The sequence below is a fragment of the Oryctolagus cuniculus genome, chromosome 16 (assembly GCF_051225735.1).
Source record: "Oryctolagus cuniculus isolate XC-2025 breed Fujian yellow rabbit chromosome 16, ASM5122573v1, whole genome shotgun sequence".
Classification (NCBI taxonomy): domain Eukaryota; kingdom Metazoa; phylum Chordata; class Mammalia; order Lagomorpha; family Leporidae; genus Oryctolagus; species Oryctolagus cuniculus.
In genome coordinates, this window is record NC_142882.1 from 23,550,226 (window position 1) to 23,573,627 (window position 23,402).

At 55.4% G+C, this 23,402-nt stretch overlaps 1 protein-coding gene across 7 annotated transcripts; it reads right to left on the reverse strand.

The window, feature by feature from the left end:
- Positions 1-5,199: 5,199 nt before the first annotated feature.
- On the reverse strand, positions 5,200-22,198 carry LOC100346512 (lysosomal alpha-mannosidase). 7 transcript variants are annotated; one of them, XM_089315923.1, is made up of 24 exons: positions 21,941-22,198; positions 21,202-21,304; positions 20,866-21,039; positions 20,336-20,529; positions 19,649-19,781; positions 19,291-19,436; positions 18,533-18,649; positions 17,064-17,146; positions 16,867-16,987; positions 16,712-16,790; positions 16,421-16,530; positions 15,986-16,093; positions 15,622-15,738; positions 15,052-15,237; positions 13,299-13,396; positions 13,099-13,216; positions 11,825-11,943; positions 10,926-11,027; positions 10,677-10,764; positions 10,469-10,549; positions 10,112-10,339; positions 9,408-9,563; positions 9,201-9,303; positions 5,200-8,808 (listed from the first exon to the last, which is right to left on the reverse strand). In XM_089315923.1, exons 1-24 carry the CDS (start codon positions 22,085-22,087, stop codon positions 8,669-8,671), a joined length of 3,051 nt encoding a protein of 1,016 aa, XP_089172049.1. In that variant the 5' UTR covers positions 22,088-22,198; the 3' UTR covers positions 5,200-8,668. The 7 variants fall into 7 exon arrangements, 5 of the variants coding, with proteins under 5 accessions (XP_089172049.1, XP_089172047.1, XP_089172048.1 ...); XM_089315921.1 differs by having other exon boundaries at positions 15,052-15,738; XM_089315922.1 differs by lacking the exon at positions 20,866-21,039 and having other exon boundaries at positions 15,052-15,738.
- Positions 22,199-23,402: the final 1,204 nt, after the last annotated feature.

Genomic DNA, 23,402 nt, shown 5'->3' on the forward strand with positions numbered 1-23,402 from the left:
TTTTCAGTTAGATTTAAATACCTAAGAATAATTGTGTGTTAATTAAAGAGTTCAACCAATGGCATTAAGTAGATCAAAAAATACTAAAAGGAATAAAATAGTAAGTTGTTCCTCGACAGTCAGGACAAGAGCTGATCAAGACATTGTTTCTCCTAGTGACCATTTCACTTCAACAGGTTTCCTTTTAGGTGCTTGGTTAGTTGTCACTGATCAGGGAAAACATGATATTTGTTCCTTTGGGACTGGCTTATTTCATTCAGCATGATGTTTTCCAGATTCCTCCACTTTGTTGCAAATGACCAGATTGCATTCTTTATTGCTGTATAGTATTCTATAGAGTACATGTCCCATAATTTCTTTATCCAATCTTTTGCTGATGGACCTTTAGGTTTATTCCATGTCTTAGCTATTGTGAATTGAGCTGCAATAAACATTGAGGTGCAGATAGCTCTTTTATTTGCCAATTTAATTTCTGTTGGGTAAATTCCAAAGAGTGGGATGGCTGGGTTGTATGGTAGAGCTTTATTCAGGTTTCTGAGGAATCTCCAAACTGACTTCCATAGTGGATTTACGAGTTTGCATGCCCACCAACAATGGATTAGTGTACCTTTGAAAGGCAGAGTTGCAGGAAGTATGGTGAGAGAGAGAGAGAGAGAGGGAGAGAGAGAGAGAGAGATCATTCACACTGGTTCACTTTCCAAATGGCTAGTACCCCCAGGGCTAGACCAGGTGGAAGCCAGGAGCCTGGAACTGTCTCCAGGTCTCCCCTGTGCGTAGCACAGCCTGGAGCACTTGGGCCACTTTGGGCTGCTTTCCTTGGCACATTGGGAGGGTGATCAATGGGAAACAAAGCAGCCAGTATCCCAGGCCCTAGGCATGCTCCCTAAACACCATCATTGGATTCAGTTCCCATGCTCTGAATTACCGTCACCAGATCAACTTGCTGCTTGCCACTGGACAGCCACCTGAGCAGAGACAAGAGTGGGTGAGAGGAAAGAGTTTATTTCAAGAAGCTGGCCATGTTGGGGAAAGATTGATCTCTAGATCCAAATGTGTGCTTTCCCCAGGACTAACAGCTTCCTGAAATAAATCTTTGCCTCTCACTAACTCATCTCTGCTCAGTGGGCAGTCCAGTGGCCAGAAGCAAGGGCCTGGTTATCTGATCTGGTCATAAATTGGGCAAGCCCGCCTGGAAGTCTGGAGTGTATTCTTCAAGTGGCCTAACCCTCTCATGTTCATAGGGAGGGGAAATGGATGCTGGTACCCCCACCCCAGAGCTGCCGCTGGTGAGCTGACCCCACGGTTAGACTCTCTGGACATCTTGGCAGTGACCAAGAGCCCTTATGCTCAGGGTCTCTTCCCAGTTGCTGAATCAGCTACCTATAAACTGTTTGTTGCCATGAGCAAGCAGTACTGCATGGGTAGTTGATGAGCTCTGAGCCTGGACAGTTTGAATTGAGTGTACACCAGGAATCCTCTGTGTCTGCCATTTGGGTTTTGAGCCATTTGGATTTAGCTATTGGAAGCCAGGAGCCAGGAGGTTCTTCTGGGTCCCCCAGCCCGTGCCACTGTTGATCCAGCCAGAGGGAGAGCCTAGGAGTCTGCACCATGTTTGAGTCCAGCCTGGAACCCTCATGGGAGCTGGGCAACTGATCATCTGGATAAACACACGGTGCCATCTCTCCCACTTTCTTCTGCATCCACACCAGTGCCCTGTGGCTCGCTGTGAGAAAGTGGTGCCATTTCAGACATAAGCACGTAGCAGCTGCTCCAGCTCTTCTGTGCACACACAGCAGCTAGCAGGGGCTGTCGGCAGGGGCAACCAAAGCAGTTTGAGACAACTGGTGGGATCTATCCACACCTCATCATTGGGGCAACAACACTGGCCCCGTTGCACCCACTTGGCAATGGGTGGAGATGGGGAGCCAGCCCCACTGGAGGGAAGTGCTGCCCTCAGGGACTCCTGTACCCACCCTGCCCAGCCCAGTTCTGAAAGGAGCAGGGCTGTAGCCAGCGGGTATTGTACACACTTGTGATCCAGGGATTTTACCAGGGGGAAAAAGCCACACACCCAATGACTCTGAGTCTAGCTGGGTGGATTGAGCTCATCTGATGGGGTGAAGCACACATGGTCGGCAGATCTGGAAACCCCTCAGTCTTTCTGAGGACATGACAGGCTAGTTGGCAGAGTGGACTCTCTTGCACACCATGACTGTGGGAGCCTTAGGTGCCATGACTGTGAAACCACTGTGAGTATGTAGGATTTGGCAGGGTAAGCTCTGGGTGCAGAGCCACAGTCTTGGAACTCCTTGGTTGCCAGGGCAGCTCACTGCAGCTGGAACCCTGTGCACAGAGAGGACTGTGCAGATCATTTGCATGGGTAAGTGTTGAACGCACTGGGGACTAACACCCGGGCAGTGCTCAGCTCAAATAAGAGGAGGTGATTGAGTGATCACACCAACACATGTGATCACACCAACACATCCCTGCCTTCTGTTGATAAGACGTGAGCTACCATCCCCAACTTGGGTGTTACCCTGGATATTCAATTCACACTGGAGCACTGACCAGAGCTCCCTGGACACACCCACCACACATCTCTTGGTATTCGCTGAAAGCCCAGACATTCCACTAAGCCACAGAGATGCAGCTCAAAGATAAAAGCCATCAGATGGGAAAAACCCAATTAATTCTACAAATGCCTAAAAATAAAAGCAGAAATTCAAGAAACAAAAAAAGGAAGACTCCATGAGCCCCACAAAGGAACCTAACAACATTTCAAGATTAGAATGCAAAGATGAAGAGATTGAGTGTCGCTCCCCCTCTTCATGGAGGAATGACACAGGACCCTGCGCTGTTCTTTTGTCTGCTCGGCCCTCCCCGGGTTTGCTGCTGGTTCTTCCCAGGTTGGCTACCAACCCTTCCACCTCCGTGGAAGGGCGGTTCCCCCTAGCCACTTTCCCCACTTCCGCGGGGGAGTGGCACACCGCAGGCCAGCTCTCTCGGGGGCTGCACAGGTATTCCTTCAGATAGATGTTCCCCTTAGGTGTTCCTGGTGCATGTTGTCTCTCTCCTCCTTTATAGTCCTCTTCCACCAATCCCAACTCTGCTACCCACACGCCGAGTATGCTGCTCTCCTCCAATCAGGAGCAGGTCCTACAGTTTATTGGTTGAACTGGAGGGAGCTGTGTAGAAGCTGTTACTCCCTTCTCAGCGCCATATTGTGGGAGAGCAGATGCATAGAATAAGTCTTAATTCCAGTAACAGTCTAGTCCGAGTTGCTCCCCACAGATCCCCCTTTCTTTTTATTTTTTTGGCGTTGATACGCGCCTGTCTTCGGTGCCCCGCGGCACACACTCTGCTCTGCTTGCTAGAGTTGCCCACAGGTGCTTACAAGCCCTATCAATCAGGCAAACCGAATCCGGGTCCTCTCTTCGCCATGTTGTGAGGAGGTTTTTAGGCGCTGATGCGTGCCTGTGTTCGGTGCCCTGCAGCACATGCTCTGCTCTGCTAGAACTGCCTGCAGGTGCTTACAAGCCCTACCAATCAGGCAAACCGAATCCAAGCCTTCTCATTGCTGTATTGTGGGGAGACTTATTGGTGTTGATTCGTGCCTGTCTTTGGTGACCTGCGGCGCATAAGCTGCTAGCCGCCCGCAGGTGCTCACCACCTCCCTAATCAGGCAGACCGAATCCAAGCTCTCTCATTGCCATGTTGAGGGGAGGCCCTATTTTTCTCTATTTCTCCATCTCCGGGCATTCCTATCTCTCCCATTTTACTTCCATCTGCCAGCATTCCTATCTCTCTCATTTTACTTCTAAACTTCTGTTTCTCTTATCCCTGCGGCTTCCCGGCGCCCGCCCCGAGGCTGCTTCTCGGCGGCTTTCCGGCTCTGAGCCGCTTCAGCCCACGCTTCTCTCATCTGCGTGGCTTCCCGGCTTCGCGCGCCCGCACCACGGCCTCGCACTAGCCCCACGTTCCCTATCTATTCACGCCCTGCACGCTCTCTCTGCACGCGGCAGCTTCTGTGAGTCACACAGCGTAGCTCACGTTTCCGCCACCGGTATTCAATCTAAGTTCCCCGGGCTAACCTGGCGAATTCAACCTAGCTTACGCGTCTCCGCCTTATGGTTTGGCTTCCCATCTTTTGCTCCCCGGGCTAATCTAACGGATTCCAACCTGGCCCACGTTTCCGCCTCTGGTTTAACTTTTCGCCTTTTGCTCCCCGGGCTGACTTAAAGAATTCCAAGCTGGCTTACGTTTCCGCCTCGGCCTGCCCCCGCAGCTTCAATTTCCCTAACATTTTTCTCTACCCGGTATGTTTCCCTAAGTTTTCTTCCAACAATATTCCTCCCTCATTTCTCCTGGCTTCTCCCCACAGTCCGTATCCGAGTCTGTTTGTTCTAGCTTTCACTTTTGCTTTCGACCTTAGAGATTTCTCCCAGCTTCCCCCCGTAGTCCGTATCTGAGTCTATGCCTAGGCTTTCAATAGCTTCTTCCGGCACCTTTTCCGTCCGGCTTTTCCCTAGGCTCTTTGCTAGTCTCTCTCTCCGGTATTTTCCCACTTCTACCCGCTTCTTCCCTCTAGGTTTCCTATCCGAGTCACGGCACCATTATGTTGCTCCCCCTCTTCGTGGAAGAACGACACAGGACCCTGCGCTGTTCTTTTGTCTGCTCGGCCCTCCCCGGGTTTGCTGCTGGTTCTTCCCAGGTTGGCTACCAACCCTTCCACCTCCATGGAAGGGCGGTTCCCCCTAGCCACTTTCCCCACTTCCGTGGGGGAGTGGCACACCGCAGGCCAGCTCTCTCGGGGGCTGCACAGGTGTTCCTTCAGATAGATGTTCCCCTTAGATGTTCCTGGTGCATGTTGTCTCTCTCCTCCTTTATAGTCCTCTTCCACCAATCCCAACTCTGCTACCCACACGCCAAGTACGCTGCTCTCCTCCAATCAGGAGCAGGTCCTACAGTTTATTGGTTGAACTGGAGGGAGCTGTGTAGAAGCTGTTACTCCCTTCTCAGCGCCATATTGTGGGAGAGCAGATGCATAGAATAAGTCTTAATTCCAGTAACAGTCTAGTCCGAGTTGCTCCCCACAATTGAGGAAATGACAGAAATGGAATTCAAAAAGTTGATCCTGGGATTACTCAAAAGCAATCAGAAGCAAAGTCATGAACTCAAGAAAACCATATGTGACATGAATAAAATTTATTTCCCATGAAATTGAAATTTTGAAATCAAAATGAAATATTAGAACAAAAACTCAATAGATCAATAAAAAGTTAAGTGGAGAGCCTTAACAGCAGACTTGTGAGGCAGAAGAAAGAATATCAGAATTAGAACCTAAGCCTTTGGAAATCCTATAATCAGACCAAAAAATACAAGAAAATAGAAAACTTAAAATCAGTGTTGGAGGTCTATGGGATACCATCAAACAACCCAACATATGGGTCTTAGGAGATCTCAAAGGCATGAAAAGAGACAGCACAGACTGGAAGGCCTATTTAGTGAAATAATTACAGAAATCTTCCCCAATTTGAAGAAGGAAAAGAATGTCCAAGTAGAGGAAGCACAAGGAACTCCTAATAGACATGACCAGAAAAGATCTCCACCATGACACATTGTGGTCAAACTCTCCACAGTAAAACAGAAAGAAAAGATTCTAAATGTGCATGAGAGAAACAACAAATTACTTTCAGAGGTCTCCAACTGGACTCACAGCTGACTTCTCATCAGAAACCCTACAGGCTAGAAGACAATGGCAAGATATATTCCAAGTCTTAAAAGGAAAAAATCTGTCAACCCAGAATACTGTAGCTGTCAAAGCTCTCCTTTATGAATGAAGATGAAATAAAACCTTCTGTAAGAAACAAATCGAAAGAATGTGTCACCACTCATTCAGCCTTACAAAAGATGCTTTAGGATGTGCCACACATAAACACAGAAACATGGCATCACTATGGAAGAATGAGAAGGCAGAAAATCCATCAGTAGAAGTGCAAAAGAAATCCAAAGTAAACAATAGGAATATTTATGGAAAAACAGCAGGGCCACGTTGTTACTTATCAATAGTGACCTTGAATATAAATGTTTTTATAAGGGCACTAACCCCATTCACCAGGGCACAGCTCTCATGATTCAGTCTCTTCCTGAGGCCTCACCTCTTAATACTCCCAGGTGGGGCATTAAGCTCCACCCTACTGACTGGTGGAAACACCAACATTCCAACCATGGCAGTGACTTTGAAAAACTGGTGAAAGGGGCATTTGGCGACCATGCTCCAGGCATGTGTAAAACCTGCAGGACAGCACCCTCCCCAGGCATCTCTACCCAGCCTGGACTGCTTCCTTCCTTCCAGCTGACCTAGGAGTTCTGGGGCCATAGCCCAACATCAGGACTCCATCCAGGGTTCCAGCTAGCTCAGGGGCGCCTTCTGCTGGCCTCTTTCTTTGATGCTGTTTAGGATGTAAGAACCTCTTCAAGCAAGAGCCTGATAAACTGGGCCCAGGAGAGGCAGTGGACAGGGGTCGACCTGCCAAGGCCTCCCAGGCTGGCCAGAGAGGGATTCAGGGCTGGTGTTGTGCCTTGCCATGCCACCATACTATAGGAGTGTGGCACCTCAAGTCCTGACTGCTTCTGATCCAGCTTCATGATAATGTGTCAGGGAAGGCAACGGATGAAGGCCCAAATGCTTAGGCTTCGCATACCCATGTGGGAGACCTGGATGGAGTTCCTAACTTCTGGCTTCAGCCTGGCCCAGAGCTGGCTCTTTTGGCCATTTCAGGAGTGTGCTAGCAGATGGAAAAATCTCTCATTCTGACTTACAAATGAATGTGTGTAGAAATAAAACTCTTAAAAAATACAATTAGGCACATCCTACACAGGGCCCCAAGTGGGAGCCCCCATGCCTTCCAGGTTGGTCCCTACCTCTACTGGGACACAGCAATGTTCTCAGGGAGCCCCTCTGATGGCAGTTGGGTACGGGGAGCCCACCTCAGGCCTCACTCATGGCCGAGTCTCAAGAGGGAAACTGAGATAACAGAGAAGCACCAAGGTCCAATAGGACTGAGCAGGAGCAGGTCACCTCACCCTTCATGCCTGGCCTCCCTCACCAGGCCATGCCACACAGGCCAGTTGGACACACACTGGGAAACATCACAAGGCTGGGGCCGGCCTGTGGCATATTGGGTAAAGCCACTGCCTTCATTGCCGGCATCCCATGTGGGTGCTGGTTTGAGTCCCAGCTGCTCCACTCCCCATCCAGCTCTCTGCTGTGGCCTGGGAAAGCAGTGGAGGATGGCCCAAGTGCTTCAGTCCCTGCACCCACGTGGGAGATCTGGAAGAAGCTCCTGGCTCCTTGCTTCAAATCAGTGCAGCTCCGGCCATTGCAGCCATCTGGGGAGTAAACCAGCAGATGGAACACCTCTCTCTCTTTCTCTGTCTCTCCTATCTATTTTGCCTCTGACTTTCAAATAAATAAAAAATAAAACTTAAAAAAAAATTCCAGAGTCAAAAATTCCCACTTGTTTCCTCTGGCTTCCTTGTCCACCTGGGGACAGAGTGGACTAAGAAGCATTTGCAGGTGGTGAATCCAAATTGGCCCCCAAGCAGAACGGGGACTGGAGAGTGATACCACGTAGAGGGAGACCTAGAAACCTCACCCTGCAGTGGGTCCCACACAGGAACAGGGCTGGGAAGCCCCTCCTCCCTGGCCCCAGGTGTCCCTGTGGTCCCATGCCCCAAGGCTGACTCTGTACCAAGTCCATAAACTGGTCTCCCCATGGACTGCAGGTAGGCCTGGGATGTCCACTCTCATCCATAAGCCATCAGCGGTCTCGCATAAGGCTGTGCTGACAGCAGATGTCAGATCCTTTTGACTACAAACCTTTGGTTGAGTCTCCACAGCCCTTCCTTTGTGACTAAACAACAGAGCTGCCCAACCTCTGTGCCTGTCCCTCCTGGGAGGCCCAGACTACCACCACCCCACCCCACCCCTCCAACAACCTGGAAATCCCAAGGCCAGTTCAGGAAGGGCCTGGGTTCCACGAGCCCTGGTCCAGCACAGGCTCTTCCTTGGTAGCTGCTTGAGACAGCTGTGTCAGGGCCTGCGTGCAGGGAGAAGCACAGGAGGAGGTGGGGAACAGAGAGGGGTGAGACTCGGCCAACAAGGGCCCTCCCTGCAGAAGGCGGAGCTGGGGTTGGGGGGTAGTGCCATCACCTGGTTAAGCTGCTGTGTGCAGGCCATCGTCTCATTCAGAGTAACGCTTCAAGGCCCCGCTGAGCTGCTTCCAATCCCACTCCCTGCTTGCCCAACTGGGAAGGCAACAGATATGGGTGATGCTGTTTCCTGGAATCCAGGTGGGAGATGTGGCTGGAGAACCTGGATAGGCCAAGACCAGCCTGGCTGTTGACTCCGTTTGGTGAGTGAACCAGAGGGTGGAAAAGACCCCCTCTCCCCTATCTCCCTCTTACTGTCTCTCCGCTACCTGTCTCTGTCACTATGCCTTTCAGAATAAATACATCTTCAAATAAAAAGAGCTCAGTTAGGTGGCCTTTTGAGATCTACATGTTATCTCCCTCCAAAAGACAACAAAACTAGTCCCACGCAGAGCTGTCCTAGCAGTGCCATTTTAATGGCATTCATGGGTGGCAAAAGCAGCAATCCAAGGGCTCAGTCTTGGGAGGGGGCTTCCCTGTGGCCCCGGGGGTTCTGTCTCCACAGGATCGAGGCCACAAATGTGCGGATCTCCATGGGCTGCAAAGTGATGGCGGCCAGGTCCACAGGGGGCACAGTGAGGTTATGCACGAAGCCTGGGGAGGGGTGGGGAAGGCACAGAGTGAGGGGGTGCAGAATTCTTCATCCTCCTTCACTCCCTGCCCTGAACACACTCGTGCACCCCCAAATCCTCTCTGATGCCTGGCCCTTGCCCTCACACTCTCAGAGTAACCCCAGGGGAACGGACATCCTCCCGGATCTAGAGACCCAAGGAGATCCACGAACCTCACTCCGGGACCTAATGCTTAAACCTCGAGACCTATTGCTCACTTGCTGAACCCACTTTGGACTCTGAAGCCCCAAGCCTGGATCTGTCCAGGGTCTTCAAGTTCTATACTGGATCCTGGCCCACGTTCCCATGCCTCATACACCACCCCCAGCTGCCAGCCCCAGGCAGGAGCCAAGCCCTCCCAGGCTAGGTGCCCACCAGTGTCTGGGGTCCACTGGAGCCTGGAAGCGTTGGCCCGGGGCTGGTTGGCTGCCAGCGTGGTCTCCTGCAGGCGGGTGATGGTGAAGGTGGAAAACAGCCTCTGTGGGAATTGAGGATGGGGCCCAGTCAAGGGTAGCAAATGGTTTTCCTTCTCTCTCTCCCTCTCTCCCCATCTGTCCTCTTTGCCAGCTCTGCTCTCCTAACCTGTAAATTCAAGGTCACAGGGGAGCTCAAGTTGCGGCCCGAGTCTTCCCCACTGGCGAACTGGTGCTCCAAGCGCAGCAGCAGTGTGTTTGGTCCCCAGCGGGCCAGGGTGAGCAGGTGCACGGAGGGCGGGAGCTCCCGGCGCAGCCCGGAGAACTGCAGGGGAATAGAGGCGGGACTAACTCGGAGTGAGGAGGGGCTTGGGGGAGGAGGGGCGGGGCTCAGTGGAGAGGAGTGGACAGGATCCTGTAGGATGGAGCCAATGGAAGGAAGGGGCAGTCCCAAGGTGGAGGAGGATCCCAACTGCTCGTGTTTGAGGTGGAAAGGGGGCTACTGATGGTGTGAGGTCGGGAACGAAGATTGGGAGGGGTGGGGCTTAAAGGGGTGGGGCAAGAGGAACAGAATCTGGGGAAGCTGAGCAGGAAACAGCCGGGTTAAACGGAGACCTGGCTAGTCCAAGCCATGAGGTGGAGAAGGGGCGAGAGACAGGACTGAGTTCCACCCAGGGGAGGTGGGTGGGCACTGAGCGAGTCCTAGATGGTACTACCATGGGGACTGACCAAGCTTTTGACCTCCCCAGGGCAAATTAACTTTGAGCAAGGTGGCTCCCATTGGACAGAGCCAAGCACAGCTGACACCCAAGCCACCTTCTGCCGCAAGCTCCATTGGGAACCTGGCTCCCTGCCCGCCGCGACGGCCCCCACCTGTGTGCCCCAGAAGGCTCCGGAGTGGTAGGGGGCGCCCCCACCAGGGGCCAGCACCACCTGCGGGGCCAGGACCTCCTCCTCTGCCAGCAGCCGGTGCCCCGCGGACGCCTTGGAGATCACGTCCAGTAGCACTAGGTGGCGCCCTCGTACACGCAACCCGGGGTCCTCCTGGACCAGCGCCTCCGTAAGCCCACGGTTATCATCCCCCAGCAGCCTTCCGTGCACCTGGGGGGAGTGTGGCCAGGAGAGGGTGAGAGTGTAGCAGGTGTCCTTGTCCGAAGTCCCGCAGGGGGCCGGAGTGGGACCCGGTGCGAGGACCCCAGCTTGGCTGCGGCTCCCCCCACGCCCACTCACCATGAGCTCCAGGGAGCCGTCCTGCAGGCTGCTGCCTCCCTGTGAGCGATCCGTCAGCACCGTCAGCTGCTTCTTCCCGTCCTGGGGGTCGGGGTGAGTGTGAGGGTGGGGTGGGGAGCCAGTCTCAGCCCCAGGCACCTGGGAGATGCCGCCAGTGAGGGGCGCTCCCCATTCTGTACCCGGGGAGGCGCAGGGTGGGGGAGGGTACCGTGATGTAAATTCGAGTGTTGACTGGATAATAGTTCCCTGCCACTGGCTCTGTCTGGTTCAAGTTCCAGGTGGGCCGATAATTCCTCCTGGGGGACAGAAGGTCATCTGGTCAGGCTGGGGGACCAGCTCCCCCACTCTGCTCTCTCCCTTCTTCCTGTCCCTCCCACATTCACACCATCAGCCAGCGCCCCCACCCCTGGGCCCCCACACATCACCACTTCCCCGCGGGTGCCCTGCGTCCCGTCACCTCCTCTTCAGGATCTCCCGGCCATTGCTGTCCGTGTAGAAGTAGCCCTTGGTGTCCAGCGGCGTGTCGAAGCGACTGATCACTTCCTTCCCCCACTTGTCACTGTACCCAATGGGACAGCACCTCGTGAGCCTCATCTAAACTCACTCTGGGGGTGGTGTTTGGAGTGGCAGCTGGGATGCTGGTTGAGATGCCAGCTCCCCTATCAGAGAGCCTGGGATGGAGCCCAGTTGTGCCTCTGCTTCCTGCTAACCAGACCCTGACAGGTGGCAGTGGTGGCCTTGCCACCCACATGGGGGACCTAGATGGAATTCTGGGCCCTAGCTCCCACCCAGCTGAGCTCCAGGTCTTTCTGGTTTTATGGGGAGAGAACCAGCAGATGGAGGCAATCTGCCTATGTGTTTCTGTCTCAGGGAACCTGTGGAAACAAAAGCTCAATCTTTCTCTCTATCTCATTTCCTTGCAAATAAAAGTTTTAACGATTCATTTCATTTGTGTCTAAAGGCAGAGTTATAGAAACAGAAAGAGACAGACAGAAATCCATCTTTCATCTGCTGGCTCCCTCTCCAAATGGACATAAAGGCCAGGTTGAAGGGCTAAGCCAGGTTGAAGACAGGAGCTAGGAACTCCACCTAGGTCTCTTTACCTACTGAGTGGCAGGGGCTCAAGCACTTGGGCCATTTTCTGCTGCTTCCCCAGGCACATTAGAAGGAGCTGGTTCAAAAGCAGAACAGCTTGGACTTGAACCAGCCCCGAGTATTGGATGAAGGCATCACAAGCAGCAGCTAAGCCCACTGGGCCACAGTGCTGGGACCTTCTTTTTGTCCTTTTAATACTTTCAAAAACACATCATCCACTTTGCCCTCAGCCCTGACCCCAGCCCCAGCCCAGGCACTCACCCCACAGGGATGGGCCCCACCGTCCACTCCAGCTCCAGGTGGCGCTGTCCGCGGTACAGGCGAACCACCTGGGCACACCAGGCTGAGAAGTTCTGGTGCACCTCCTGCACCAAGGGCGTCTGAGGACACACAGGGCAGAGGGCGGGGCTCAGCCCAACCTTGGGCAGAGGGGAGGTGTGCAAATGCCCCCTGCTCTGAACCCTCCAGAAGCCTCTATCAGTGTCCACCCCTCTAAGAGTATTGGAATCCAACCCATCACTGCCTCCTGCCTAGATGTGGTGTCCACATTTTGTGCTCAGTCATGGCCACCTAATTCTGGAGTAGGGTATCTGTGCTCACTCCCAGCATTACCCCTGAGAGCAGACTTCTCTCTTGGCATGTGGCTGCCCAGAAAAGATGAAATTTTCCTGTCTTCCCTGAGGCTCTCGGTAGACACGTATCCACAGGTTGTCTCATAAAGCCACCAAAGCAGTGGGAACATCTTCCCCATCCCTTTTCCTCTCATACTGCCTCAAATACAGATGGAATGGCTGGAGCTTGAGCAGTCATTTTGGAACATGAGTCTGTTGATTGTGGAGGAAGCCAGGGCCATGAGGAAGAAGGGGCATGGATGGTGATGGCTCCACCATGCCTTTCCCCGATGGACCAAGCCTGACCTTCTCTTCCAAAGAAAGACCATTCCATTATGTTTCAGGCACAATGGCTTTGTGTCACTAAACCCTATGGGCAAAACTGTATCCCACCACAATGACTTCGGCATGAAGACATCACCCAGAGAGGAACTGTGTCAAATATCAGGCCCCTGAGCCTGCACTAATGTGGGTCTTGCCATTGTCTGCCCTTCCCCCAAGGGAAGAGTACACATGAAGGACAGGCCCAAGAAAATGTTGTTCCCAGCAGGTACCTACCCTACGTGAGACTCACCCAGGCATCTCCCCAAGGGTCACCTCTCTAATTTCCACCCCCAGTATCAACTCTTTCCACAGAGCTTGGCAACCACTGAGGGCTCTCCCAAATCATGGGCCATGTGGGATCGCCCCAGCCCTGACTTCCAGTGCTGAGAGAAATCGTGACTGACACAGCAGGTGTCATTGACTTTGGAAGGCTTCCTGTGGTGGGACTCTCCCTCAAAGTCTCCCGTACATCTTACCCCTCTTACCTCAGGGGGGTGAGAATCCTTCCCTCTCTCCACCTTGCACCTGGCACATCATCCTCCCAGATCCACATCCCCCCGCCCCATCTCCCCCGCCCACTCAACCTTCCTGGTCCCGGACCTTCACAAGTCGGATCTGAGCACCGCGGCTCATGGGGAATGGTTTCACTTGTCTGGGATTGAAGATGTAGGCCCCAGAGACCTGACTGTCCATTATGCTTTCTGTACCGGCAGTGTACCTGTCTTCAGAGAAGTGAGAGTCACGTAAGCGGCTGGGGCTCCACGTAACCCCCACCCCCCTAGCCTGATGATCCCTCTCACCAGAAAAAAGACTGGCTCACAGGCAGCACGAGTTTCTGCTCCACATCGTGAATCCGTATCAAGAGGCCTGTCTCCGGGTCGAATGTAGCCCGGATGAACTGTGCAGAAATGGGAAGACACATGTAAATGAGCTCGGTCTCAGCCAGTGGCAGCTCCCTGCTTCCTGGAGCTCAGCACAGTGCCCTGCAGCCCCGCCTCCTCCTCTCACTCTCCCACTCATGCCACTGGATCCCACAGGAGGAGCCTGACGGGGCCGTCTCGTCACTGCCTGGCCCTCCAGGCCATGAGCAGGTGACGCCTTCCAGGTCCCTTGCTTCTGTGTTCATGTCCCACACTGAGGGCACCTGGGATATCCCAAATCCAATTGCAACTCTTGGATGCTTCAGACCAATCTCCATTTGGGAGAGTGACACAAGGAGGGCCCGATGCTGTGGCATAGTGGGTAAAGCCGCTGCCTGCGGTACCGGCATCCTATATGGGTGCTGTTATGAGTCCCGGGTGCTCCACTTCCAACTCATCTCTCTGCTATGGCTGGGAAAGCAGTAGAAGATGGCCCAAGCCCTTGGGCTCCTGCACCTGCATGGGAGACCTGGACAAGGCTCCTGGTTCCTGGCTTCGGATTGGCACAGCTCCTGCTGTTGTGGCTAATTGGGGAGTGAACCAGCCAATGGAAGACCTCTCCCTCTCCCACTCTCTGCTTCTCCTTCTCTCTCTCTGTAACTCTTTCAAATAAATAAATAAATCTTAAAAAAAAAGGAAGTAACATGAAGACCCTGATTCCAATACCCCCAGGACACAAATATTTCCATGTGTTTTAGAACCAAAAGAGAACCTGTGTGTAACACTAACAAACATGATTTTATAAAGCTTTCTTGGATGGCATTCATGTGTATACCAAAACAGGGTTAAAATAGAATTCTTAATGGGAACAGGGTGTTGACAGTCTTTTTGAAGACTTGTGACAGCCTTAATGCAGCCATGTCTGCCTGTGGCTCCCTCCCAGTAAAAGCCAAAGTCTTCCTCTTGGTTGCCAAGGCTCTCAGCGCCTGGCCTGTTATCTCGGCACCCTGCTTCAGCCACAATGATATCTCTGCAGTACCTTGAATCCACAGCCTGCCTGATTCCTTTTTGTCTAAAAGCCAAAGGGCTCCCTAGCTCACTTCTCCCTCTGACTCCCACCTTTCCAGGAAGGTATTCCCTGACACCGCCTCCCGCTCCAGGTGCCAACCTCAGCAGTGCACATCTGCCGAGAAGTTCAGACCCCTGTGGCCCACACCACAGGGCCTCAGCTCCACACGGCTCCTGCTTCCCCAGAATGCACTCGGTGGGAGGAAGCAGTGAGGGCTCCGATGGTTGGGTTCCTGCCAGCCACATGGATGAATGAGACTGAGTTCCCAGCTCCCAAACTCAGCCTGGCTCAGGCTAGTGTGAGTGTTTGGGGGAAGAAGCTAGTAGGTGGCGACTCTCTCTCTCTCTCTCTCTCTCTCTCTCTCTCTCAGGAATAATTCAGAAAGACGCACAGAAACTTGCATGCTCCAGCTGGTGTGAGGTCTGATGTGGCTGGCAGGTGTCAGCCATGATCACACCTTGTCCTCACAACAGCTCCAGGAAAGGACACTGAGATTCCCATGGAGGTCACTCACTCAAGGTCACAGACCAGAAAGCCAGGACCTCCAGGCCCAAAGCCCACACTGCTCACCATGATGCTTCTTTTAACAGCACAGCAGGGAACACAGTCTAAAAGAAGTCTCACCTCGTTTTTGATGACCAACACATCAGACCCAGGCTTCTGGGGAATGGGCTGGGGGGTGTGGGTATTGGATCTCTGGAGAGACACTCGGGATATGGAGTAGATGCTGAAGCCCAGGGCCGGCACCGAGGCGGAAAACAGCAGCTCTGGGCTGGGCTTCTGTCCCTCTGGTTGGGGAAGCAGCAGCACCTCGGGGAAGGGAGGGGGGAGCTGAGCCAAGAGGCTGTGGGTGAGCACAGAAAGCATCACACTCAGTACAGCAGGCAGCAAACTCAAGGAGGGGAGGGAGTCCTGGGAGGGAGGAGAGAGACAGGGGAGGCAATGGAGGGAGGGAGGACTGCAGGGGAGGAGGAGGCTCAAGGGGGGAGGCCGTCTGGGAGGCAGGGGCTCTCCAGAAACACGGAGGAAATGTCCTGGGGGATTAAAGGGGACCACTCGGGTGGGAGAGATGCTCCGAGGGGGGCTGATGCTAAGGGCCAGAGCGGGCAGAGATCTGCAGGGACAGGAGGGGACCACGAGGGGGAGGGGCGTGCCCATTGGTGTCCACGGGTGACAGTCCCTGAAGGGGCTCACATCGCTGGGCACCGCGTGGCCACTGGGGTCCTTCACGAGGAAAGCGCCCGCACTGACTGGCAGCCGCACCATGCGGTCCACCTTCCGGGCCAGGGGGTTGTAAATGGCGACCTGGAACTGGGGGAGGGGGACAGGGAGGGCGTGTGGAACTGGGGCGGCGGTCCTGGTCTCTGTCCTGCCCTGGCTTGGCTGAGACCCATAAATCTCGCTCCACAAAGGTCATCCCAAATAATTACCACCACCCCGTGCACCCCATCAGCGGCAGCCCTGTCTCTTCTTCTGTGCGCCCCACCACCTGTGGGGTCACCTCCCCCTGGGGCCCGCCCGCGGCACCTGCCTCCCGCCCCGCCCCCACCCGGCTCACGCGCGCCGACGTCTGGCTGAGCGGGCAGACGCTGATGTTGAGCTCCGGGCAGATGGAGAAAGCCTCCTGGGAGCCGCTGAGCCGCGCCAGGGCGTTGCTCAGGAGAACCTGGGGGGCAGCGCCACAGGGCGGCTTCGCTCTAAACGCCCACCGGGGTCTCTTCCAGGCCTCCGAGCCTACCTGTCCCCTACACTATGCCCCGCCATTCCCTGCTCTCTACCCAAGGGCCCTTTTAGGGTAGACGTCACCGTCTTCAATCAGGCCTCAGCCCTTCCTCGCCCTCCTCTGGCAGACTCTAGCCCCGCCCATTAATTCTGCCATTTCACCACAGCCAGGGCCCCGCCTTTCTGTATCCCCACTTCTCTTAGGCAGAGACCCTGACCCTTCCTGTCTCCGCCCCTTCCTGTCCCACATCCATGCACCTGCCCCGCGCACCTCGCATCGCCCCCAGCCGGCAGCCAGCCGGCGCGCGTAGTCCTCCGCCACTAGCTGGCGGGAGGTGCCCGTGATGGCGTCGTGGTGCTGCAGCAAGGCCATGGCCTCCTCTGCAGGCACACAGGGGGTTGGGCAGGGTCTCCATAGCACTCAGGACCCGACCCCAAGAAGAAAGAAAAGTCCTGTGCAAGCAGAAATCTAAGATGCGTTAAGAAGGGATCTGGGGTGGCCCAGGGGGTTCCCACCTTCAGCCCCTCTCTGGTCCCCACCCCCGCGCCGGCCGACCCCTACCTAGGAGAGCGCTGTCTCCCGACCCATAGGGTCCCACGTTGGCCGCCGGGCTCGCCAGCGCCTCCAGCTGCTTGCACACCTGGGGAGCAGTGCACAAGTTCAGGCTCCTGGTCTAAGGGGCCTCCAGGCTGCCCCCTCCCGCCGGCGCCGCCCACCTGCAGGAAGTTGTAGCTGACACGCTCATAGCGCTTGAGGGCCGGCCGGCTGGAGAAGTAGCCGGTCCAGAACTGGTGGGGGACATCGGCATACGGGAAGAAGTCATCCTCCTTCAGCGACCTGCACGTGCAGAGCGGGCAGGATCACGAGGCGCCAGGTGCACTAAACCCCCAGGCCCCCGGGAACTCCCAAATACCAGGTGAGGTTGGCCTTGTTCAGCTCCCAGAGGTAACAGGCGGGGGTGGAGTAGAGCACGTGGACGCGGCTCCCGTTTGCCTGCTGATGGGGGAGAGGCGAGTGGGTGAACCCTGGGGGACAGCGTTGTGTCCCCGGGACCCACAGGTGCACACATCTGGCCTCCCACCCTGCGCCCACAGGCGCGCATCCCGTCGGCTCGTGTGCTGAGCCCCCTTTCTGAGTGCACACCAGTGGTCAAACATTACCATCCGTGGCAGGGTCACTGCAAGAATACATCTGGAATTTTACTAAACCATCTCAATGATCCTAGTTTTGGGCTGAAAAACCTCTAGGGATAACAAAGTGTGACATTAACAGGAATAACCATTTTCAGCCCTGTTGGATTGTTGCCAAAAGAAAGTTTTTATAGGGAATAGATGTTCCCCTTCAGCTGAGGGAAGTGAGACAAGATGAAACCCTGGAGGACAGAGGTCCTTGTTCTGCTGCACTGAGTCCAGTGTGTGCAGTAGCTCCTGAACAGGCATTTGCATGCATGAAGGGCTGTCCATCCTTGTGCCCACAGATGTCTACACACACACATACATAGTATACACACAGCCGGCCCTCAGTATCCACAGGGGCATCTTGTTCCAGGACACCAAGAAGCTACGGAATTCCAGAGATGGCAAATCCCTGCTGTCCATTGCACAGTATTTGCACTGAACCTGTGCACATCTGCACCCTTTGAATGCCCTCAAGACGATTTAGAACACCTGACCCAATGGAAGGACTTGAAACAGTTGCTATACACTGCTGTTTAGGGGGAACTCCGAGTGAAATGTCTAAGGCAGCCATTTGAGGCAACGGTTATGAGCAGCTAGGGATGTCAGCATCCCATATCAGAGATCCTGGGTTCTGACCCCAGATCTGTTCCCAATTCCAGCTGTCTGCTGTTGCAGGCCCTGGGAGGTAGCATGTGTTGGCTTGAGTGGCTGGGTCCCTGGGGGACCTGGGTTGAGTTCCCAGCTCCTGAGTTCACCCTGGTTCAGGACAGCCCACCATACATGTTTGGGGAGTGAAGCAGCAGATGAGAGATCTCTCTGAGTGTCTATGTTTCATGTGAATAGCATAAATGGGAATTTAGAGGTGGACATCTGCTGTATGAGTTAATATGCCGCATGCCTTGGACAGCCACATCCCACATGAGAGTGCTTGGATTCAGATCCTGGCTTCACTCCTGATTCCAGCCTCCGGAAGACGCCCAGCCCTGCCCACACCTCCGTGCCAGCCCAGTGCAATCTGTACTCAACTGCTGGCCTACAAAACTGGAGGATCATGGATCTCTGCTGTTTCGAGCTGCTCAGTTTGTGGTCTTTTGTTACAAAAGCAAGAGAACACTAGGACGGCACCTGTAGCTGTGCCCATGACCCAGGTGCCTGCCTCCAAGTACACGCTGGGACAGGAGCACCGCAGGGCAGGGACACTGACCTCTGCATTGACCAGCCGGATGAGCTTGTCAAGGTTAGTGAACCACATGTCGGCTTTCTCATAATGGAAGTCACCACCCGTGGTCATCACGGTGTGGTTGGTGCGGTACTTCTGGAACTGCAGGGAAAAGCAGTTCTTAGGCCACGCTGTCTCTGTCCACCCCTGTGTCTTGATCTATACAAGGATGCTCCAGAAAGTTCATAAACAACAATTAAAAGAAGAGCTCATTTTGGTGCAATGCAATATGAAAGCCATGCATAATTTTTTGTCCTGTTCCTTATTTCTATGAATTTTTGCTGACCCTTCGTGAGTGGTCAAGAACATCAGTGCAGTACAAGCATCTGGGCAGGTGTTTAAGATGCATTGTTGGATGCCCACATCCCACGTTGGAGTGCCTGGGTTCAAGTCCCAGCTCCAATCCTGGTTCCTGATTCCAGCAGCCCTTAAGGAAGCAGATGATGGCCCTGGGGCAGTATAAGCACAGGGTGTGGGTGTGGCCCACAGCAGGAAACTGGCTGGTAAGCAGTTCTCATGGACACGCTCCACAGGTGAGCACATGGACACACAGTGCTGGGCTGTCTCACACATGCTTCAGTGAGGAACACCTGCAAATCTGGCTGGGAACGCTGTGACTGTGACTGGAACAGAACCTCCCCCTGCCCTAAGGTCTATGAGCAGGTGTCAGGCAATGTCTGGGCTATGGGAAAGGTTGTGAGCCTTGTACACACCGGTCCTACAGGTTCTGGATACTGGGTTACCTGGTCAGTGGCCACATCAAGGAAGTAATCAACCAGGGCCTTGGTGTTGTTTTGAGGGCTGTAAGGGTGATCCTCCAGGACCTTGACTTCACAAAGCAGGTCCCAGCATACATTCTTCGGTGGGTCATACACACTGGGGAGGACACCTGTGGGTGACACCCAGAGCCCAGACCTGCCCTAGGGACACAGAGCCAGGCGGGCTTCAGAATACGCAGGGCCCAGTGCAACAGGAAAACGCAGGGCCCTTGTTCAAATGGGATAAAAATGTTCAGACGTGAGAACAGAGCACTCGATCAAGTCCAGGGACCCGTGTGAGCCTGTGGCACTGGCGGATGCTCAGGTCACCCCACAGCCTCACCAGTGAAGAGGTCAGCAGTCGGGGGCTCCAGGCTGGTGCTGCCCCGCCACACCAGCTCCATCTCCTGCTTCTTCTCCCGCAGCTCTTTGTCCTGGTAATCCACGCGCCCCAAGAAGAAGCCATCAAAGCCCATCTAGGGGTGGGGCAGGAGGGACACCGGGAATTAGTGCCCAGCCTTCTGCTACCACGTTCCCCTCGACTCGAGAGAGGCAGGCAGAGCACAGGCAACAGTGGGGCTCTAACCAAGGTTATTTTCAAGCTAGAGGGAGGCTCAGAGTACACCATTTGATCCTGGAATGAAGGCGGGACCACATCAAGATCCATCTTTGCCTGCCCAGCAAGTCAAAGCCAAAAGCAAGGCATCTACTTCTGCAGTCTGGGTGTAGCTTGGGCCAGAACATGGTGATTGGAGCTGTGTTAAGCAATATGGCATTCCACCCGCCACTCAGCTTGGAGAAGAGCCAGAATACTAGAAGTGGGGGCAGAGCTAGTGTACCAACAAGGGTGGGTCGCTGAGAGAGCGGTCAGTGAATGGAGATAGCCTTGGAACCTGGCAGGGTTCACAGCTAGCCCAAGGGGAGGGATTCGTGAGCCTAGGCCTGGTCCAAGGGAGATGGTAGTGAAAAAGGTCTAACAGAAAGCATTCAGAACCAGTGAAGGGTGCATCCAGAGAGGACCACACAGCACCTGCGCAAAGAGCGAAGCCTGTTCCCGAGAGTGCCCAAAGGGGTCGATGTGCCAGGCCACACGGGGGCGCCCGTCGTCACCGAACGTGTCCTGCAGGAAGCGCAGCCCCAGCGTCATCTGGTCCACGATGGCGCCATAGTGGGTGGCCGCCTCGTCGTTCATCACCCAGCCACCGTTGGCAAACTCCAGGCGCCCTGCATGGGAAGGGGCAGGGTCGGGGTCAAGGGCAGGGAGCCAGGCCAGAGGGAGTGGTGCTGGGATGAGCCATCTCCTTGTCTACGTAGGACTGGAAGGAGAAAAGGGTTCACTCCCAGGCCCTTGTATCCAGATCTGGGAGTGAGAGCTTCCAAGAGGAGCCCCTGGAGTGGGGCTTTGCAGGACACACAGGTGGTCTCCAGACTGGGACAGTGCAGACAGGAACAGCCAAGTGCTCGTACAGCCTGCACAACAGGGACAGAAATCTCAGAAGCCAGGGTTACAGGAGGAAGCTGAGCCGGGCTTCCATTTCCCTGTCCTTGGGGCAGGCTCACCCTGGTGCACCAGCTCCCACACCGCTTGCCGGGTTGTGAATGTCTGCTGGTGCCACCAACGGGAGAAGAAGGCCATCTCCACGTAGACGAACCTGCGGCTGGGCTCTGCCCGCAGGGCGGAAATGACCGAGTCCAGGATGTTCTTCACTGCCCCGTGGTGGAGCTCATTCTGAACTGTGGACACAGGGGTCGGGAACTCAGGGACCAGGAGAGCCAGGGGGACCCTCCTCCACACAGGAGCCCCGGCCAGGCATTGCCCCCACCCTGCTGTCCAGGAATCAGAAGGGGTTAGAGATCCATGATGGGTGTCTGGGGCCACGCCCACCGAGTACTTACCCCCATCATAGTACTGGTCTATCGTTTTCACCCAGCCCACGTCATCATGTGTGTGGGGCAGCAGGTGAACGTTCAGCATGTCTGGCTGCACCGTGGGGCATGTCTGCACGGGGACCCAACACACACACACACAGAGAAAGAGAGAGAGAGAGAGAGAGAGAGAGAGAGAGAGAGAGAGAGAGAGATATCAGTACTCCAGTACTCCCAGGGCAAAGAGATGGGGGCGGGGAGGGCCCAGCTCAGGGGACAGCATGATTGACACTGGGGTGTGCAGAGGAGGCCAGGCCCTCCCAGGCAGGACACACGCATCATGGTGCTCACATGCACAGCTCCCACCCCGCACAGCCCCCAGCGCGGCTCTCCCTCTCCCCCTGGGAAAATCATCAGAGCCCTGGCTGAGGTGCGTTCAGCTCCGCGCACACCTGACCTGCGGGCGTCCTGGGGCACACAGAGGGCAGTGACCTGGGCAAGGGGGCCGCAGGAAGTGGAGGAGCCAGGGTGGACTTCAGGGAGGTGGCGTCCACAGCCCCGGTTCTCTCTGAGCGCCCCCGCTGCCCCCACACCGCCCTCACGGGGCTCGCACACTCAGGCAGGCGGCCCTGGGACTCGGGGAGGCAGGGACCCCCTCCGTGGCAGCCCGCACGCATTCGGATTCCCCGGATCCGACCCGTCCACACCCGCGGACCCTCCCCAGGGCTTCCCCTGGCCGGCTCCTGCTCCCACCCGTGGGCTCCCTCACCTGGTATCCCGCGGCGCGAGTGCCGGGCGCCGCCACTAACACCACAAAGAGGACGGGCAGAGGCGGGCGAGGCCCCGCACGGCGCGCCCCGCGTGCCCCCAGCCCCCGGCGCGGACCCTGGAAGCAGGACCGACCGAGGGTGGTCATGGCTCCGCTGTCCCTGCAGCTGCTGACTCAGCTGCCGCTGCCTCAGGAGGGTTCCCGGGTCCAGCGGAGGCGGAGTGAATGCTCCGCCCCCAGAACGCGGCCTGGCCAATCGGCCCGGAGGGGCGGGGCTAAGCCTCTCGCCTTGGCCGCCTGGGACTGAGGCTGCCCAGAGTCCTCAGGTCCCTGAACCCAGCGAAGTGCAGGACAGGTGCTGCCCTCGGGGCTCTGGACTGGCCACAGGCGCTTTCAGCCTCTCAGCAACTCCTAGATGACTTAGAAAGACTATCCCCGTGAGAGCCGAAGCCTCGCCTATTCCTGAGGGTGAGGGGTGTTCCTACGGGGTGGAGGATATGCGTAGATCCTATGCCTCATGGACCCTCATCCTGGGACCTGGGGGGACCAAGCTGGGCTCAGAGCAGGGCTTGATGAGGATGCGGTGCTGCCCTGTGGTGATCGGGACGCTGGGAAAACAACTGCCATTGCAGGGCGTCCGCTCCCACCACCTTATCTTTCTACTAAGAAAACCAAAGCCCGGATCCCTTGGCGGTTGGAATTCTTCTTCTGTGTCTAAAAATAAACATAGGTGAGCACATTTGAAGAAGTGTTTTAGAGGGATGCTTCCGTGGACAGGGTCCCAGGCTGAGCGGAGACTGGGCTGACACTGTCCTCCTTGGCTTCCGTGTCTGACCCAGGCCAGGCCAGACCCTGGCTCCCTCACTGATGATAGAAACCTCAGGGTGCCCTCCCACAACGGGGACCCTCTGGGAGTTCCGGTGTCCAGCTCCAGCCAATGCTTCCTTGCACTGGGATCTGGATACATTCCCAGGAGTCACCAGCAGGTGGAGTCACTACCAGGACTCACGCAGAGCCTTAACCTGGCCCCCGTGGGCGGGCACTCCGAGTCTCTGACCAGCCTGGGCCTGTCACAGGGAGGCCTCCAAGCCTTCGAGTGTGATGGATCCAGGGCCCAGACCCCATAGTGGGAGATGAAAGGTCACCCAGGGTCTCCCCATGGGCCGTCCAGGCGCCATGCTGCACGTCTCACACATAGGAGCACTTTAGTGGGCAGATCGTATGATGGTGTCGTTTGTTAGCTTTGGTGTAAACCAACTTGTCACTACCAAAGGGACCTACAACAAGCCACTTAGCCAGGAAGGATGGTAGCTATGCCTCACGGTTTTGGATGTTCACGGTTCAAGATTAGGTGGGTCCCATTGATTTGGCTCTCTGCTGAGGCCAGCAGATGGGCACCACCAGGCATGTGCAGAGGGAGGGTCCCCTGTGGGCCCCACTCAGACTGCTGGCACCAGTGCAC